Here is a 19,690-nt window from a genome sequence, read left to right as displayed (position 1 = left end):
CAAATGCAATCTTCCCCCACTCCTATCCATTCAGAATGTTTCCTTGCCCACGGCTTTGACCATGTCATCCCTCTCTGCACCCCTCCATTGGCTCTCCCTTCTTAATTTCATCAGACATGAGCTGCATGTCTCCACTTTCAAGGTTCTTCACAGCCCATCACCATCTCCCATAGGCTACTGAGATGCTGCCTCCCGCCTCCACTCTGCCAGTGGCTCCAGCCTCCATCATCTACTTGTTACATTTTCAAAGAAGTGCCTTTGCACCTTCCCCCATACTGCTCCCCATGCAAGGGATGAGCTCTCCATATCCGTCCACAAAGCCATCTCATTATCCTCCTTCAAACTGCTCCTTTGCTGCAATACTTACACAAAACTTGCCAAGGATTAGGCAGCTGGTATGCTGAGTCCACAGCCCAGCATGCTGACAGGTAGTTCTTCACTTCTGAGGACTCAGTTTCTCCATTAGTTCTTTGTATTAGCTCCAGGGTTTTTTCAATTAATTTCCCTTGGCTTTTCTTTAAGGAAGGAGATGAGACCTGAGCTTTCTGGTTAGGAAGCTGACAAGCTTTGTCAGCAGAATCTGCATGTTTGTTGATCTCCAGATCTAATTCTCAGTTCAATTTCTCTGACCTCTTCTGCCAATCTTAGCACGGATTGCTAAATCAGCTTGAACGTGAGACTGACCTTAACCCTGAATGAAATCATCTCCTCTTGCTGACTGCCTCTTGGGAAGATTCCCTGGTACCAGAATCTTTTGCAGGCACATGTCATATAACTCACCCTAGCGGGTACCATTCATATGGGGCATCACCACACAGCAGACCATCAAGTGCTCTCAAGAGCCACAGCAACACGGAAGCAGCTGCAGGGTGTTTATTTGACAATCACGGGTGGCAGTGCACAATTTAGTTACCCTGTTAGCTAAGGTCCCCCCTCCCAATTGCTGCTGAATGGTTTGTGCCACTACAACAGCCAGGAATGGGCCCTTGATTTAAAAAAAAGGGGCCAGGTTAAGCCTCCAGCCCAGGGAGAAAGTGTCCAGGTGAAGCCAATGAAAAGGCTGCAGTTCCCGTTGCAGGATCCACTTCCTTGACAGCCCTCGTGAGACTGAAGCCAGTGCCCATCTGTCCAGGTTGGCAGCGAGGATCCCAGGTCTGAGCGCTCCGGTCCCACATGCAGCACTTGCTCTCTACAGGATGTTCTTTGCAATAGCATTCAGGGTCCTCACTTTAGCCACATCGGCTACCTTGATGGAATACTCGGAGGCAGAGAGAGAGGCTCCCATGGCAACACTGCTGTTTCTGCCAAGAAAACCAAGAGGAGACTGATTACTGTCTGGAACATGAAACAGCTGGACACGGGCCCTGGCAAGGAGGCCTCCAGGGGCACTGCCAGGCTACAGCACTGTCTCCCCTTTTCTCAGCAGCTGGCGAGGATCACGCAGAGCCACCTCAGAGTTCACAGAGATGCTAGACAATGACAGTAGGAGAAAGGCCATCCCAGGACAGGGGAAATGAGCTTAGTACAGACCTCCTAGAAACACGTCTCCTAACGACACCCCGCACAATGTCCTACGGCACCTCTGTCAGGACTCATGCTCCCAAATGCCAGGCGCAGCTGCATTCACCCGCCCCGTGCTCTAATGGCAGGGATCCTGCTCTCAGCCGCTGAGCACAGTGGGATTAACACATCCAAGAGCGTCTCATCATGCACTGGATTCACGCTCCCAAATGTAAGCACATCTGGATTCATGCGCCCCAGAACACCAGTGCCAGGATTCACATGTCCAGCTGCCCCAACACACAATTCTCACGCCCCGGGACATCGGCAGGATGCTGGATGTTTTTTGTGTAGTTAGCAGACTCATTTTCAGATCAGCAAAGCTGTGGGAGGGGGAACCAGCCAGACAGTAACTCCTTCCTGGGTTAGTGAAGAAACAACACGTTACCTGAACTTCATTCCTGAGTCCCTGGCTGAGCGAGCAGAGCAGTGAAACTCAGGTGCCCCAGAGCCCTCAAGAATCCTCTGCAGGTTTCTCTCTGTTATACCACCCCCTAGGGGGAAGAATACATACATGCATCACATTCAAGCAGGACAATCCTGAGCATCACCCAGTGATTAACCCCTAGGAACAGACCCAGCCTGGACAGGAAAGGGAAACAGCTCTACAGAGGCACAGCAAGCTGTATAGGGAGCTGCATGGGAGCCCTGGCTTGCACCTCTGGCTGACCCAGAGAGCATTCCCACATCTCACAGAACGCGGCAGCTGTACAGAGCTTCACTGCACGTAGCAGGCTGTGGGACTGGTGGTCCTTGCGCTCCCGGGAGGGAGAGCCACTCCCCAGTGAGGCAGCAGAATGGCTCAGAAAGCTGAAACCTGGATATTATGCCCCTGGGCATGTGCATGAGACTTGGACCAGCATGAGGGACTGATTCAGCTCGCAGTACGTACGTACAGTTGCAGCAGAGTCATTACCTGGCACCACCACAATCCTGCCCTTTGCCTGAAAAGGAGCAGAGTGACAGGTGTTAATGCTCTTGCACACTCCAGCTTGACACACAGGAGAGCCATGGTACTTGCACACACCCCAGACAGACACATCCTATCACGTGTGGGATCCTGGAGCAGCATAAGGATTTCACATTCACGCACCTCTGGCCACTCCTGGCTATGCAGCTCACAGCATCATCCCCCAGACACATGAGAGAAAACCACTGACCGTGTGATTCTGTGGGACTCTCATTCCTGGGTCTGGTGCCTCCAGTGCAACTCATGCTGGAAACTCCTCCAGCTCTTCTGAAATTGGGCCCCCCGAGACACTGACAGGCTGGCTCAAGGACTCGGCCTACTTAGCATGCTCCAACCCAGGAACCTCAGAGACCCTAGGACATTTCAGCCAGTTCTTTCAGAAGCTCCATAAGCTCCAACTACATACAAACCACCCAACAATACATTCGTGTGTGTGCGTGTAAGTGTGCATGCACATGTGTGTCTATATGGGCATGCGTGTGTGTACATGCATGTTTCTATACTATGTTCCCACAGTCAGCTCTTTGCTGTGTCTGAGTTAAGTTTGCCAGACAGTCAATTTGCTCAAAACAGACCAGCCAGGAAATAAGCAGTTAAGTCATTCAATACCCCAGCTATACTCCACTTATCCGTCCTCCTTCACAGCCTCAGAGACCCCTCCCTTCTGCCCCACCCCAAGGCAGCCCAGCCAGCATGACAACAGTAACATTCATAAACCCCATCACACTGTGCTGGCCTCTAGTACCTTCCTTCTGACGGTCCCCCTGCCCTTCTCGCATTCTCCTGGGTAACTGAGGCAGTTAGCGACTTTATATGGCAAAACGTGCAGATGCTGTGCCAGAGAGTCTGTATTCAGGGATCCTGTCACCCTCCCCCCATTTCACTCTCCCCGTCCTGCACATATTTCTTAGGCCCATTTGTTGCATCACATCCTAACTGGGATTGTGAGCTCTTAGGGGCAGAGGACATCTCTTGGGGGGGAGGGTGCGCAGCTGCGTGAGGCAGTTAGCACAATGGGGCCCTGATCCCCACGTGGGGCCGCCAGGTGCTACTGCAACACAAGTAAGATGCGAAGGACAACAAATACAGGTGCTGTTCCACCGACAGGGAGAACAAGTCAGAGACAAGGCCACTCCCCTCAGCGAGCTCACCCGACCTGTGGCCTGGGACCAAGAGCAGCCCAAATGGCCTCCCCCTCAGAGAGCAAACCCACAATGCTCTGATGTGCACCTGGGGCCAGAGCAGAAGCCGGAGCAGATGGGGAAGAGGCTCCCGGCCAGAGACTCCCCTAGGAAAATGGGCCACCCAGTTAGTGCTAGCTGGCTCTCCAGGGCAGCCCCCCCAAAGCAGTGAGCAGTTAGGGTAACTGAGCAACAGCAGAGACAAAAAGGGAGGGGGGCTCACCTGTTCTGTGAGTCTCTTTATTAAGGGCAGCCCCTCCAGGGCAGAGCTGTCACAGCCACTGGTCAGCACCCGCTCGAATCCCAGGGCCACCAGGGTCTCCAGGGCCACGAGAGGATCATGGACCATGTCGAAGGCTGTGAGACCAAACAAAGCAGCTCAGAGACTCCACCCTGGTGCAGGCTGCAGCATTTATTCTGATCCATCAGCCAGCTCTATCCAGAGCCTAGAATCAAAGGCCCACCTCACAGCTGCTGACCCCTGCATAGAGCCTGGGCCCTCATGGCCCTGCCACCCCCGGGCAGTGGCACAGCCACAGAGCCTGGGCTCTCATGACTCCCGCCCTGGGCAGTGGCACGGCCACAGAGCCTGGGCCTGCTCCTTCACAGCAGGACAGCACAGACAGCCCCTCTCCCTGACAACTCACCTCGGTGGAAGGTGACTGGCAGGGGACGACAAACAGCTGCAAAGAGAAGAGGTCACATGATGAGCAGAGGCCTTGCTGTGTGAGGAGAGGCTCCTGCGTCAGAGCAGGGGGCCCTTTCCCTTCCCAACTGCTGAAAGAGGGGCCCTAAGACAACCTCCTGGACCACCTTGTAGAGCCCAGCAGGGAGCCCAACCAGGCTGGAGAGGTGAAATGGCTGTTCCCTCCACCAGCCCTGGCTTCCTGGGCCCAGGCACAGTTCACGTGTATTACTGGGCCTCTGAAAGCCTCCAGATGTTTTCTGGCAAGCCCTCTGCGTCTGGGCAATCCTATAGCACAGGGGAGGGGTAGGGTTACTCTGGGATACTGGCCCGTCAGTGCAGCTGAGCACTGCACCCTCAAATCCCACTCTGATTCAGGCTTTCTGTGATGCGCAACCCTGTTTCATGCTGTGCTTCAGGCTTATGGAAGACAGGGCTACGCATCACAGAAAGAGCACAAGGTGATCTGCCTCAAAACGGCTGAAAGGCCAGCCGTACGGCCAGCGTTTCTGTAGCAGACGGAGCCTCAGTCAATGGCCTTGATAACAGCAATAGTGGGTTTGTGCCCGGAGTACCCCCACCGCCCAGCCCCACTCATTGTGTGCATTAAGGAGAAAGGATCGATCTGATGGGATGGGGGCCTGGGAAAGCAGGGGAACAAACCTGACACTGGCAGCATGTTTCCAAGTGTCTGATGGGAGTAGTCAGCCACAGCAGCCCCTCCTTTCTCTGGGACACGTAAAGGTCCCATTGTCCCCGGAGGGTGTTAGCTGAGTCCATATTCCCTAAGATACACACTTTTCCCATGGCAAATGGCCCACCGTTTGCTGGGAATGGTGTGGATGCTTCTGCCTTGGTTTGTCCAGACTGCCTCTGGAGTAGCACAAATTCTCTGCCCGCAGCTTGTGGGTCTCCAGTCCCATGGGAGCATCAGAGCTTTAATCTCCTGCTGAGTAATGTCAGCAGCTGCTTTCGGGAGCTGATCGTTACCCTGGCCGATAGGCAGGGGTGGTGATGATGCTGCCAGTATCACCCTTCAGCCTCTCGCCTCACTCCTTTCAGAAACAGCTTCCTCTGCAGGGATGATTTCTAGCACCCAGAAAGGAGTCTGCTCTCCCATCACCCAGGCAGGGGAAACACCAGGCTCAAAGCTCTTTGGAAAACTAGAGTCTACCCCTCTGAGCTCTCCCTTGCCTTTCCAGCCCACCACTGCAGACTGCTCCTTCGTTTCCTTAGACTGTCAGAAGGAGATTCAGCTGGCACGCAGCCCCAGAAGCTCAATGGACCACCTACAGGCTGCTGCCTATACCAGCCTCTGCAGACCAGCCCATGTCCTGCACAGACCCCTCTCCTCTCGCTGCACCTTCTAGGGTGTGTTCAGCTGCAGCCCGGGACGCCCCGAGGCTCACAGCTCTCACACCATCAGGTGCTGGCTTGGTCTCCCTGTGTCCTGGCTGCAGCTCACAGATGAGATGCTGGAGGCCCTTTCCTGCCTTGGCCTCCCATAGCCCAGCCCCTCCAGGCAGCATCAGCTCCCCCACTTTCTGCATTTTTTCGTTTCTCCTTTTTTGACCTGTTTCTCTTGGATATTTTGAAAGAGAGAAAAATTCAGAGCGAGGCCTGGGCCAGCTGATATGCAGAAAGCAGACACTCCCTGGGCATCGTTACCAAGGTTTCAGAGCCAGCTCTCCTCTCACCAAGAAGTAAAGGGGACAGCAGGGTGGGAGGGGGAGTTTGCTAGCCATAAAATACACTGGTTTCTCCCGCATCAGCCTCACTCTCCGTTATCACCTCATCTCGCCCAAGACTGCATCTAACCTGCACTGGCAACCCCCTGGGGCAGCCGCGCTGTCTGTCTGCAAAGTGCTCACCCACGGTGCTGTGAGATAGATGGCAGCATGAATGCAGGAGAGGCTGGAGTGATGGGGCCAGACCCCTGCCAGCTGTCACTAGCTAGCGTAACCTACACAGCATCTTCCAGCATCACCAGCTCAGACAGCACCAAGCTGCCACCAGGAATCATAGCAGAGCCCCACAGCAGGGCCTCCTTACCCAGCAGGGCTGTGCAGAGCTCTGTGTCGATGCGCCCATCCTCGGTCAGGGCCCCAAACACCAGCCCATCAGCCCCGTGCAGCTTGGCTAAGCAGATATCAGCCTTCATCACTTCCAACTCTCGGTCCGAGTAGAGGAAATCCCCCCCACGAGGGCGGATCATCACAAACACTGGGACCTGCACACACTGCTTCACCACCTGCAGGAGCCCTGCTGGGACAGACAGAGACTGAGTGCTCAGCATGGGGACCACAGGGCAGACACCCGCTGCCCAGGAGAGCATCCTCCCTGCTACAGAGCTCTCCCAGCCCTCCCTCTCTCCAGCAGGGCAGAGGGCTTAGGGGATGGGAAGGGATCTCTGACCCCATTATCCTGGAGCATGGCAGTTATGCAGGAGTCCCTTGGCCCGCCTGTCAGCAGGGCAGAGGAGAACACAGGAGTGGGAGTGAAGAGCTAGGTGGCTAGAAGTGAGGTGCACAGGGATGGGGCGATGGAGATGGCGATGGGACTGCCAAGGCGGTGCCAGCTGAGGAGCGGGGAGGCTCCCTGCCAAATCCAGGACTTGTGCGGCCAGCTCCTTGCACTGAGGCCCTGGAGAGCAGAGCAGCCACTGAACTCCATGAGCAGTGGCAGTTTGGGCACACTGGACTTCAGAGAGGGCAGAATTGGCTCCAATGTCAGAGCAGACGCAGCCTGAGTCTTCCTCTCATGCCCATGGATTTGCAGGATTGGCCATGCCCCCACTGAATGCTGCCCCAGTCCATGAGCCATTGATGCAGTTGCTGGGCAGTGGTCCTGATGTGCCTGTATGAGCACGATGTCCTGGGGCACTCACCCATACTGGGTGTGGTTCCTCCTTCCATCAGGCCAGCACACAGCTCAATCCGGCTAGCACCTGTGACAAGAGAACGAGTAATAGTCCCTAAATGGGGGGCACAAACCATTCCTCTGCACTGAGAAGGCCTGGACATGGACCGAAGACGGGAGCTGGGGCTTACGGAAAAGGGCTGCTGAGAGACAGTAAATAGGAACCTACAGCCTGTGTAGCCAGGACACTGGAACAACAGCCTCTGCCCTCCCCGTCAGGGCGATAACCCAGGACGCCAAAACACTGTGCCAAAAGAGGGGGTGCCCCCACTGAGTCACCTGCCCTGCTCTCTGCAGCACACCACCTGCCCTGCTCTCTGCAGCACACCACCACCTGGCACCGGACTGGGATCCTGGGATCGGCGTCTCTTGGAGATCCTGTATCTAAGTATTGGGCCAGCTCTGGTTAGCCTGTGAGGCCTGATGCAAATACTGACTGAGATCCTATAGCTGCAGATTTCTAGTACCACAGATTCATAAATTCTAAGGCCAGGAGGGACCACTGTGCTCATTAGTCTGACTTCCTGTGTCCCTGAAATAATCCCTGTTTGAACTGGAGCAGAGCTCTTAGAAAAACAACCAGTCCTGATTTAAAAATTGCCTGTGACGGAGAATCCACCACGACCCTTGGGAAATTGTTCTAGTGGTGAAAAATGCATGTCTTATTTCCAGTTTGAATGTACCTAGCTTCAGCTTCCAGCCACTAGATGATGTCAGACCTTTGTCTGCTAGATTGAAGGGCCCATTATTAAATATTTGTTCCTCCTTTGGTACTTATAGACCATGGCCCAGACATCCCGTAACCTTCCCTTTGCTAAGCTAAATAGATTCAGCTCCAGGAGTCTCTCACTATAAGGCAGGTTTTCTAATCCTTTAATCATTCTTCTGGCTCTTCACTCAATCCTCTCCAATTTATCAACATCCTTCTTGAGTTGTGGGCACCAGAACTGGTCCCAGTATCCCTGCAGTGGTTGCGCTGCACGTCCGCTCCGTACTGTCTGTAACTATGTTAGACTGTGAACTCCTTGGGGCAGGAGCCATGTCTTCCTCGATGGTCTGTATAAAGCTGAGTCCCTGATTGCTCAGCTGATAGCACTGAGAATCCTTCCCAGGAAAGCCTCAGCACCATACAGGCTGTTGCATTCTGCCCATCAGATTCCATTACACTGAGGAGCAGGTCAAGTTCCAGCTGTTCCCCTTCTCCTTACCTCCCCGCTCCGCATTCACAGCAGACTCCACTGAGTCAACACAGACTTCCATAAGAAAGCCATCGGCCATTCCTAGAAAGGAAACACAGGAGCAGTCAAGGAGGCAGCCCAGTCCAGCCACAGCTCAGGGGCAGAGTCTGCTTCAGGGATCCGCTCAGCTCCAGCCCTGGAAATCATTTCTCCCCTCTTTGGTCTCCTGCCCCATGGAAATGAGTTCCAAAGGTTGACTGTGCATTGTGTGAAGAAGTACTTCCTTTTGTTTTAAACCTACCGCCTATTAATTTCATCAGGTGACACCTAGTTCTTGTATTATGTGATGAGGTAAATAACACTTCCCTTTTCCTTTCTCCACACCATTCATGATTATATAGATATCTATCATATTCCCCATTAGTCGTCTCTTGTCTAAGATGAACAGTCCCAGTCTTTTTAATCTCTCCTCATACGGAAGCTGTTCCCAACCTCTAATCATTTTTGTTGCCCTTCTCTTCACCTTTTTCAATTCTAATATATCCTTTTTGAGATGGAGCGACCAGCACTGCATGCAGTATTCAAGGTGTGAGTGTACCATAGCATTATGATTTAAGAGCCTTTGATGAGGGACCTGGTCAAAAGCTTTCTGAAAATCCAAGTGCACTATATCCACTGGATCACGCCTGTCCACATGCTTGTTGACTCCCTCAAAGAATTCTGACTGAGTGGTGAAACATGATTTCCCTGTGGATCCTGGGAGGGTGGGCCAAAACTAAAGGCCTGTCCTCTTTACCGAGGGGGTGGAACCACAAAGCCCAGGCCACAGCTGAATTTGGGGACAACATATGCAAAAACAGGAATGGGAGTGTGGGTGACAGTTTGGACACCAGGACTCCAGATGTGGGCAGCAAACAAAGTACCCACTCTTCCTGAAAAAGGAGTTTAATGGCTGGTTTATACTAGAAAATTAGATCAACTCAGCTATGTTGCTCGGGGATGTGAAAAAGCCATACCCCTGAGTGACACAGTTAAGCCGACCTAAGTCCCCGTGTAGACAACCCTCGGTCAATAGAAGAATTCTTCTGTTGACCTAGCTGCTGCCTATTGGGGAGGTAGATCACCTTTGCTGATGGGAGAACCTCTCCTGCTGGCATAGGTAATGTCTATACTGAAGCTGCACTGTTACAGCATTTCAAGTGTAGACAAGCCCAAATGAGTCAGCAGACATCGCCCAGAGGAACTCTGCATGAAGATGTGATATGACAAGGGAACGGAAACAGGTTCCAGTCACAGAGCTGCCCCCATCGAGTTTTCTCCTGGTCTGATGGCTGGCCATATTGGCCATTGCCAGGAGGAGGATGACCAGGAAGTCTCGCAACTTCGTGGGATCATGATGGGGAGTGCAAGACTAAACAAGTGAGGGGAAAAGTGTAGCCAGAACCACAGTTGGAGGTTCAGGAAGAGCTGCAAGAGTGGCTGCAGCCTGACACACTCTACATAGATGTGTGCCAGGAGTTCGTAGCATATAAAGAACACGTGCAGCCTCACCTGCTCCCTCTGAAGGCCCCCCCCCCTGGATATGTTCTGCATGAAAGCTAAAAAAGCACGTATCTGGCAACTGAACCCTCTGCTACATATGCTGCAATGCTGCCTATTCCCTTGCTCCCCTGTGAACAAGTCTCCTTCTTTCCCTGCACCTCCTTCAGGCTCCTCTACACAATACCTCTGGTTCACTTCATTTCTTGCACATGCTGCCCAGCTGTCAGGTTCCCTTCTCCCATGAACATTCCTCACACCAGTCCCATTGGTGGATCATGACAGGAGATAGCAGCACTAGGTACCACTGGACTGGTTTTAGTTTCCTTTTGCTTCTTATATATCAGTGCCCGCTCCCCCAGTGGAGGCTGCTGGTGGCTCCTCCCCCTCATTTCCAGTCACTTTTACAAGCATCCAGGCTCTTCCTTACACTGATGAACCTGGGGAGATCCGGGTATGTCACTGGCAGAAAGAAGGTGGCAGCAATTGTCAATTTAGATATTTCTCGTGGGGCAAATTTTGGTCCTCAGCCCTCCCCAGCAGGGACCCTGTTCTGATTCCTGCTCATCCTTTCCCTCGTGCAGTGACCCCAGGTCTCCTTCGGCCACAGAGCCTTCCCTCTCTCTCATCCAAACAGTGCATAAGCTGGTGCCACCAGGAGTCACGTTCTCAAGAGAACTACCCTGTGTTCCACTGCATAGAAACAGACTCTGTGTATGCCAGGTTGCAACACCATGTGGCCCAGCTGCTTCTCTGTCAAACATCTGTGGCATTGTGACCACACAATTGCTCTGCTCTGGACCATCCTGGCAGCAGCTGTACTGATTAAGTATGGGACCACTGCTTAAAAATGATCAGGCCAAGGCCCATTGGCTCTGTGACCTCTGGTAGTTGGAGCAAGTGCAAAAATCTTGGGGATGGGAGGGCATTTGTCCCCCACTTCCCCAATTGGTGCCACTACAAGCAGTATCATGTGACCTGTCAACTCTCCACAGACTACTAGCAGTTCCCCTGTATGCTACTGTAGAAACGTTTGTTTGGTTGTATTTTGTGAGTCACTTGGAAACTTTTGGGTTATGACACAGGAGAGAGAAAATTAAACCAGGTAATTGCTCTAACACAGGTTAAACAGAAAGCATGCCAACATTGACGGGAGCATGCTGTGTGTTCAGCAGTCTGGAATCACAGGACCAGCTCCCAGGCTAAGTTAAGAACATAAGAATGGCCTTTCTGGGTCAGACCAATGGGCCATCTAGCTCAGTGCCCTGTCTTCCAGACATGAACAGAACGGGCAACCATCAAATGTTCCATCCCATGGCACGTTCCCAGCTTCTGGCAAACAGAGGCTAGGGCCACGTCAGAGCATGACTGTGCATCCCTGCCCATCCCAGCTAATAGCCACTGATGGACCTAGCCTCCAGGAACCCACCTAGTTCTGTTTGAACCCCATTATAGTCCTGGCCTTCACAACAGGCTGACAAAGATTTCCACAGGCTAAACGAGCATTGTGTGAAGAAATGCTGCTTTCGCTCATTTTAAACGTGCTGCCTGTTCATCTCAGCTGGAGACCCCTAGTTCTCCTGTTCGGAGCCGTTAACCCTGCCTCATCTACTTCCCCCACAGCCGGCCGGACTGCACAGCCTGGGGTCACAGCTCCCCTCCTCCACCCCCTGCGCCGGGCCTCTCCCCGGCTGGTGTAACACCGGACGGTCGGACGGGGCTGTGTGTGTGTGTTGTTGTTGTTGTTGCGGGGGAGGGTGCTCGAGTCTCGCTGACGGCACAAGACGTGTCAGCGGCCCCAGACCCTGCGGGATGACGGGCACGTTCTGGGCTTGGGGACCGCGCCCCGCTTCCCACGGCAACACCGGGACCGCGCGAGGGCCTGTCACGCGTGACGTTCCCGTGGAACCCCCGGGGCAAGGGGCGCAGAGATAGACCCGCGCACCCGCCTTAGCCCCGCCCCCAACTATATTAGATCCGGCCCGCTCGGCTCCGCCCATCGCCAGATTTCCGGTCCCCGTTTCCGGTACAAGCTCCGCCCATTCACCCGTATTTCCGGCCCTCGAGCCCCGTTTCCGGTCCCGTCTCTTCATGGCCAATTAATTCACCCTCCGCCCCGCCGGCCCCGGAGGCGGCGGAACTGACTGACTCGACTTGGTCACATGTCCGGAAGGAAGCCCCGCCCCCCGAACCCTGTGGCCCCGCCCCCGGCGATCGGGCCCCGCCCCCGACTCGGACTCGCGCTCACCTGTCCTCACTGCGCGCGAGACGCTTCCTGCTCTCTGTCACGTGCTGGATTGTCATGGCGACGGCTAGGTGGGTCCGGAAATGCTGACTTCGTTTCCGGGTCAGGGGTCAGGGTTTTGTTTCCGGTTGTGCTCGTGATGCTGCGGGCGGCGCTGGGGGGCGCGCGGCTCTTGCTGCCCCGGCGGGGCGGCCCCGGGGCCCAGGTAAGGGGCGGCGGCGCCGTGGCTGCCTTTCCCCGCGGGGTCCCGCCCCGCTCGGGCCGCACTCACCCCCTTCTCTCTCTCTCTCTCTCTCTCCGCAGCGATGTCTCCGCTGGCGGCAGCCGCAGGCGCGGCGCGCGGGGTCTGAAGCCGCCGCCCATCCCGGTGCGGTGGCAGCGGCCGGGCCGGGCTGCGCTGCGGAGCGGGCGGTGGGACGCTGGCTCCTGGCCTGCAGCGGCGCGGTGGCCGGAGCTGTCGTGCTGGGGGGCGTGACCAGGTGAGCGCGGCCGGCGGCATCTGCGGGGTGGCTCCGCTGAGCAGCAACCGCCGCGCTGTGCCCGGCGCTGTGCAGGGTCCCCGCCCGCCCGGCGCTCTGACCGGCGCTGCCTGACCGGCGCTCCGCGGGGTCCCCGCCCGCCCACAGCGCCTCCCTCCCTCCAGGCCTCCAGAGGCGCCCCCGTCCCCTGTCCTCCACCCGAAGTGCTGCGGAGAAGATCATGGCCTGGCTTCCAGCCTCCCTTCAGCTTCCCGCATTGCCATCTCCTCGTCCCGCACGCCACAGGCCCCTGCTTCTCTTACAGCCCCACGGGCCTGCCTGAGTTCTCATTCCTCCCCCTGAACAGTGCGACACAATACGGGGCTAGGCAGAGCCCTGGTCTTGTCCTTTGCAGCAATGCCTTTCATTGCCTTCCTTCCCATCACACTAGCGTGTCCTGCGCCCGATCCCACCTCCAGGCCGACAAACGGTACCTGTCAAGGGCTTAACATTCATTGTTCTAACATTGCTTTCTTTTTGGGACCCATTCCTCTCTCCTTTGATGTGTATGGTGTCTCTTTCGATTGTAAGCAGTTCATGGGGAGAACCTTGTTTTCATACCCTTCTACACCACCACTCTGCTGGTGCTGTACAAAGAGTAAATCCCCACCAGCTTGCCTGAACTGTTCTGAATACACAGCTCTGTTGTGTGTAGTAAGTGATTTGTTTCTTCACCCCAAAATGACTAGTGTCTGACAGGGCCCCTCCCTTCTTTGTCAGCAGCTCACCCACTACTTAACTGTGGGCTTTCTGTAGGGACAGAAGGGTTCTGTCACAGACCCTGCCTTTCTCTTCCCCCTCTTTCCCTTCTGTGATAGTCTCTGTAGAAGCAATTGATCTTTTTGCAGCCTCATTCTTCCTACTGGGACCTCTATGCAGGGCTATGTGGTGTCAGTTGTTGAGGACAACACTCTTTCCAGTAGATATGGGGAGTTGCAAGGCAGGGTTTTTCTACATTGCATTGCCCCAAATTTCAGTGTTTTGTATCTGCCTCTGGCTAGTATGTATCTGAGAACGTTTCTGATCTAGTTTATAGTGTCCTTCCTCTCCATCATCTTTGCTGCTGAAGAATGGCTACAGTTCATCTGGGGATATGCTGCCTGCACTTACCTCACTTTGATCAAACATCTCACTCCCAAGGACTCACTCCCTCCTTGGGAGGGAGTGAGTGAGTCATGTCTGTCCCTCCTAGGCTGACAGAGTCTGGGCTCTCCATGGTCGACTGGCACCTGGTGAGGGAGATGAAGCCTCCAAGGACACAGCAGGAATGGGAGGCTGAGTTCCAAAAATACCAGCAGTTTCCAGAATTTAAAATGTAAGTGCTGCAGGTTCCAGGCAGAAGGAGTGGGGTGGGACAGGGATTTCTCAGCTTTGTGTTCACAGAGCCCAGACTGACTGAGAGTCAGTAGCACAAGGTTTTCTTTCTCTCTGTGGGAATGGCAATGTTTCCCAACACCAAGGGGCACTCAATACACAGCTGACAGTATGGTCCTAAGGTGGCTTTGGTGCTCATCTTCCCTGGCTATCCCTGTTCTCTCCAAGGTGAAGAAAACCCCTGTGAAATTGGGAGTGTGAAGGAGGGCCACAGCTCCATACCAGGGAGTTTCTTGCTCATTCTTCTGCTTTGCCTTCCTCAACAGCCTGAATCATGACATGACATTGACAGAGTTCAAGTTCATCTGGTACATGGAGTACTCACACCGCATGTGGGGTCGGGTTGTAGGCTTAGTCTATGTTCTGCCGGCTGTCTATTTCTGGAGAAAAGGCTGGCTCAGCCACCCCATGAAGGGACGTGTCCTTGCCCTCTGTGGGCTTGTGTGTTTCCAGGTAAGAGAGCTCTGCAGCGGCTGTGGGGGCTTCTGGGGAACGGTGGTATGCACCTATCTGTAAGTATTGCTTGAGTGATGGGCTGAGAATGTGGCACCTGCTGGCTTTGGATGGTGGTGCTGGTGGTGGAAGCATGGTTACTGTGCAGCTAACACCTGTGATGTTTGAGGTCATGCTGGAACAGGAGATTCCCTTGACCATGTTGAAATTCACATGAAGGTGGGTTCTTTGTTTGTCCCAGAAGAAGCTCTGGAATGGGCTGGGTTTTGCCCCTCAGTAGCTCTCCTGTTCTCTCTTGGGTTCCTTTGGCAGGGCCTGCTGGGCTGGTACATGGTGAAAAGTGGATTGGAAGAGAAGCCATATTCTCATGACATCCCTCGGGTCAGTCAGTACCGTCTAGCAGCACATCTCGGCTCTGCACTAGTTTTGTACTGTGCCAGCCTGTGGAGTGGACTCTCCCTGCTGCTCCCACAACACAAAGTAAGTAGTGGTCCTTGTGTGGTATCTGAGGAGTGCAAGAACACAGTGCTGGTGCAAGAGTCTGGGGGATGGATGGATATTTGTGGTTCCTAGGCTTCTTGGAATATGTTTGTTTTAATGAGGAGCTTAAAGGAGTTGGGTAGATGTAGGATAATAGTGCAGCCCTCACATCTCTGCTTCTGGCTCATCTTTGATCTAACAAAGTATGTTGCAAAATAGTTGCTGTGTAGAGTGACTTAACTGCAGGGTGATTTTCTTCAGGATCACAGTATCGCAGTCCATCCCGATTGACAGTGGTGCCTCGCCCAGCACTCATTCACTGGGACAGATGGCTAACAGAAGATAGTTCTGAGTGCTCTGGCTTTGACACTTTATTCCATTAAGGAGGAAGAAAAGAAAAGGCTTTAGGGTATCCCCAGAATCTGCTACTGTGGTGGATTTCTTTAGTATCTACTCCCTCCCCCCACTCCCAGGATGTTAATTGCATCATGGTCACTGTTATCAAGTGGTTCAGCTTTATTCATTCCTTGGACCAGATTTTGTGCTCTATTTAAGACTGAATCAAGAATTGCCTTACCCTTTTTGGATTCCAGGATTAGTTGCTCCAGAAAGCAGTCATTAATGGTGTCTATAAATTTTATCTATGCATCCTGTTCTAAGGTGACATCTACCCAGTCAGTATGGGGATAGTTGAAATCCCCCCATTATTACTGGGTTTTTCTCTTTTTTGTATCTTCTCTAATCTCCTTGGGCATTTCACAATCACCGTCCCATCCTGGTCAGGTAGAGGTGGTAGTATATTCCTACTGCTATGCTCTTATTATTTAGACATGGAATTTCTATCCATAGACATTGATTGGTTTGATTTGTTTAAAAATTTTACTGTATTTGACTCTCTGCTTCCTTTCACGTATAGTGCCACTTCCCCACCAGCACAGCCTATTCTGTCATTCCTATATATGTGTACTCTGGTATTACAATATCCCATTAATCATCATAGTTTCCCCACATTTTTGTGATGTCTATTGTATCAATATCCTCATTTAATAGCAGGCAGTCAAGTTCACCCATCTTAGTATTTAGACTTCTGTCATTTGTACACAAGCACTTATAAAATGTCAGTATTTAATTGTCTACTTTCATGTGATGGAATTAAATGGGACTGTTTCTCTTCAGCTCCTAGCTGTACTTTATCATCCTCTAGCCTGTCTTCTTTACTAGGATATACGTGGGCCCCTTAATAAATCTTCCCGTCAGGAATGTCTGCCCAAAACACGTGCTCCTTCACACCACTGATCAGTGTGCCCTGTCGATATGAAAAGGGAGCAAGTGGTGATCTTTTCAATCGCAGGAATTTTCCCTTTGACATGTTGGCTGCAAGGTATTTACTCACAACCTGCCTCACTCTTTCTGTCCTGGGGGAACTTTTCCCCACCTGGTGCAGCCAGCTCGTCCCACTGGGAGCATCAGTGCCCAGTCTTTTGCAAGGCCCTTGGGGAGCCTGTTTCTATGACCCTTCCCCTGGCTTGTGTTTTACAGTTACCTGAAACCCATCAGCTCCTCCGCCTGAGACGATTTGCTCATGGGACAACGGGTCTTATCTTCCTCACTGCTCTCTCAGGTAAGGGCTTCTCCCATTGTGAGGCTGCCTTCTTTATGCCCCTGCTTCCCTGTCACTTTCCTGAGGGGGTGGAAAACAGCAGATCCCCCAAGAAGTTTCATGGCCCACAGGGGTTTTGCTCCTTTCACATGTATCGGCACCTTAGAATTGCCCTTGACAGTCCCAGACAGAGCACCTCCTCCTGCAGAGCAGCCTGTGTAGCAGAGCACCACTGTCTGATCACCGATATGTTGCCTTGGGAGAAGGAATACAAAACCAGGCTGAGCTGCCCTCAAACCTAACTGCAAGCTTGCCTAACCCTAGAAGCTAGCCTGGTGTGTCACCTGCCTTGTCCTGGTATGTTAGCCCCTAACTCCCCTCTCTGGAATTACAGGTGCCTTTGTGGCAGGACTGGATGCAGGCCTTGTGTACAACTCCTTCCCCAAGATGGGGGAGCGCTGGATCCCAGACGATCTCCTCTCCTTCTCCCCGGTGCTGAAGAACGTCTTTGAGAATCCTACGACTGTGCAGTTCAATCACAGGATACTGGTAAGTGCCACCCAGCCTCCTCTGGGACCACGCCATCCTGTCCTAGCTTTCCCTTCAGTGGCCTCCTAAAGTCAAACTGCTTACGCTCCGGCTGCCTCCCACAGTGAGTGGCGGTGAAATTCAGGGCATCGTATGCAAGGTTCCTAGGTCGTGGGAATGTTACCTTCAAAAGGAGGAAATACGGTCTCTGAGCTGCATGAGTCTCCCCTCTCGCTCTCTCTCTCTCTCTTCCTCTCTCCCCCTCTCCCTCTCTCTCTAGTAGCCTCGGTTGCTGGAGGAGTGGCGGTCTCATTTCCACACCTGGCTTCCCTCCAGAAGGGACCTGTTGGGAACAAAAGAAAACCCTTCCCCCCCCTGTGCCTCAGTTTCCCCAATCTGTAAATGGGGATAAAGATACCAGGCCTCCTTCGAAAAGTATTCTGAGAACCCTGGATGAAATAAAATCTGGATATCAGTAAAGGATTGGTTACTGTGTGTCAGGGAACCCTTGACTAAAATGCCTTAACACTCAGAATAACGGCAAAGCTCTGTGCAAATACTGACTCAGCTAGCTGCTTGTGTAAGATCATGTGGATGTTTCTAGTATCATGGACTGAACAGCTATTAAGACCAGAGAGAGGGGGAATTCAGAGGAGTGTATTGAGTTGGGATGGGTATCTTGTGGGGTGACACAATGGTCAGAGTCAGGTCTGGTTTTACTGAACGCCTTCACTGATGATGTGGTAGTTGGTGGTATCTGATGCTGGCTGATGTTTCTGAAATCTAATGTTTCCCCATAAAACATCATGTTGTTCCATGGAAAATGCAGCCAAACAAGTCTGTGATAATCTCCTTCCAGCTCCCATGCTAGCTGTAGTGTGGGACTTCTTCCGCCTGGTCTTCCCACACCCGCTTCCCCTCAAGTAACTCAAGTTTCTTCCTCCTTCTCCTCTAGGGGATCACTTCGGTCACTGCCATCACAGCACTGTATCTCCTTTCTCGGAAGATCCTCCTACCACGCAGGACCAAGATTGCCATGGCCTCCTTAATGGCTGTGGCATATATGCAGGTATTGTCTCCTCTTTTCTCTCCTAGCACTAAGCTGCTCTGACACATTCAGCAGAAGTAGCTTTATCTATCTGGAGCTGGCATGTGGACCTGCAGAGTTCATGGGAAAGAAAAGTGTGGCAGTAGCTGAGGGATGGAGGCCACACAAGTCCTGGTGCACAATCTGTGAGGATGGGGAGTCCGCATCTTGACATTTTATTTCTGGAGCCTCTCCCAGTGGGTGGGGTTGTGACTGGGAATGTATTGACAGGCACACCCCATGGAGTGCTTTCATAGATCAGTGGTGTATCAGCTGTTGCTCTTCTCACTTCTGGGTGCTTCCTGACAGGTGGGCCTAGGCATCAGCACGCTTCTGCTGTATGTCCCAACTCCTCTGGCTGCCACTCACCAGTCAGGCTCCCTGGCACTGCTCACTGTGGCACTGTGGCTTATGAATGAACTACGTCGGGTCCCAAAATAGCCTGTCAGATTCCAGCCCGGCTTCAGCTGTGCTCTCCAAGGAAGTCCCCTCTGCGCTGATGTTGATGCTCTGCCTGATTGCTTTCTTCTGTGCGGACTTGCTGGTGTTTGAAGAGGGGGGAATTCTGCTAGCCTGAATTTAGACTGGACAGTATTTGCTGGGACAGATTCTTGACTGTACGATCATGTGCACTTTTGACTGTAAACTTTGTAACATAAATTAATTTGTTTATCAAACGACTTGTCTTTGGCTGGATCCCTGGCCCATGGGACTGTGGGGTGGGCTGGGGTGGCACTTTTCTGTGTTGGCAGCTGCTATGTGCTGTAGCATCTCAGTCAGCTCAGTGGTTCTCAGCCTATTTCCCACTGTGGGCTGTATCCAATACTACTGGTATGGCCCCTGAGGATGGCATAGGGCTGCAGCTGTGTGCTGAGAACCCCTGCTCTAGCTCTTACCTATGCAGAGAAAACCATTCAGCCGTGCAGCCCGTGTGAGCAGCGCCTGGGCCCCAGACAGTCTGGTGGCTGGGCTGACAGGTGTGAACACTTCCATTCAGCTGGAAGTGGGGGTAAAACTAGACCCTGCTGAGGATTGATGGGGCAGCATTAACTGCAGGTCCCTGTGTTCTGCACGGAGAGTAGGACCGGAATTCTGCAGCGGGGCCCCTGCCGCCTGTCCCGGTGCAGGGGCGGTTCGGATTCCTGCAGCACCGCTGGGTCCGTTGAGGGGCTTCCCCCCAGCTGCGCCTGCAGCAGCCTCGGGCCGGGGCTGGAGGTGACAGAACTCACCGCCCGCAGCTCGCGGAGCAGAGGGCGCGTTACACTGTGTGCGCGTGCGCGTGCGCCTGCCTCCCCCTAGCGGCCAGCCCCGGCTGCTGCCGCCGCCCCCCAACGATGGCGTCACCGTCAGCGCGCCGGGATCTGGCCAATGGA

The 19,690-nt window shown here is 53.3% G+C and overlaps 2 protein-coding genes across 4 annotated transcripts; one reads left to right on the top strand and one right to left on the bottom strand.

Moving 5' to 3' along the window:
- Nucleotides 1–840: 840 nt before the first annotated feature.
- On the bottom strand, nt 841–12,411 carry CUTC (cutC copper transporter). 3 transcript variants are annotated; one of them, XM_067537131.1, is made up of 9 exons: nt 12,281–12,411; nt 8,524–8,595; nt 7,284–7,343; nt 6,449–6,661; nt 4,359–4,394; nt 3,935–4,068; nt 2,477–2,504; nt 1,949–2,054; nt 841–1,301 (listed from the first exon to the last, which is right to left on the bottom strand). In XM_067537131.1, the coding sequence occupies exons 2-9, from the start codon at nt 8,591–8,593 to the stop codon at nt 1,190–1,192; spliced, it is 759 nt and encodes a 252-aa protein (XP_067393232.1). In that variant the 5' UTR covers nt 8,594–8,595; nt 12,281–12,411; the 3' UTR covers nt 841–1,189. The 3 variants fall into 3 exon arrangements, with proteins under 3 accessions (XP_067393232.1, XP_067393229.1, XP_067393230.1); XM_067537128.1 differs by lacking the exon at nt 12,281–12,411 and adding an exon at nt 12,080–12,192; XM_067537129.1 differs by lacking the exon at nt 12,281–12,411 and adding an exon at nt 12,080–12,192 and having other exon boundaries at nt 6,449–6,658.
- On the top strand, nt 12,359–18,994 carry COX15 (cytochrome c oxidase assembly homolog COX15). The gene is made up of 9 exons (XM_067537127.1): nt 12,359–12,482; nt 12,581–12,756; nt 13,988–14,110; nt 14,436–14,622; nt 14,935–15,102; nt 16,642–16,723; nt 17,097–17,251; nt 18,186–18,299; nt 18,627–18,994. The coding sequence occupies exons 1-9, from the start codon at nt 12,417–12,419 to the stop codon at nt 18,756–18,758; spliced, it is 1,203 nt and encodes a 400-aa protein (XP_067393228.1). The 5' UTR covers nt 12,359–12,416; the 3' UTR covers nt 18,759–18,994.
- The last annotated feature ends 696 nt before the right edge of the window (nt 18,995–19,690 follow it).

The sequence above is a fragment of the Emydura macquarii genome, unplaced genomic scaffold (assembly GCF_026122565.2).
Source record: "Emydura macquarii macquarii isolate MOO-44397 ecotype Brisbane River unplaced genomic scaffold, CSIRO-AGI_Emac_v2 contig_3692, whole genome shotgun sequence".
NCBI lineage: Eukaryota > Metazoa > Chordata > Testudines > Chelidae > Emydura > Emydura macquarii.
Note: the sequence above shows the minus strand (reverse complement) of the source record. Positions and strands in the feature narration are given on the sequence as shown.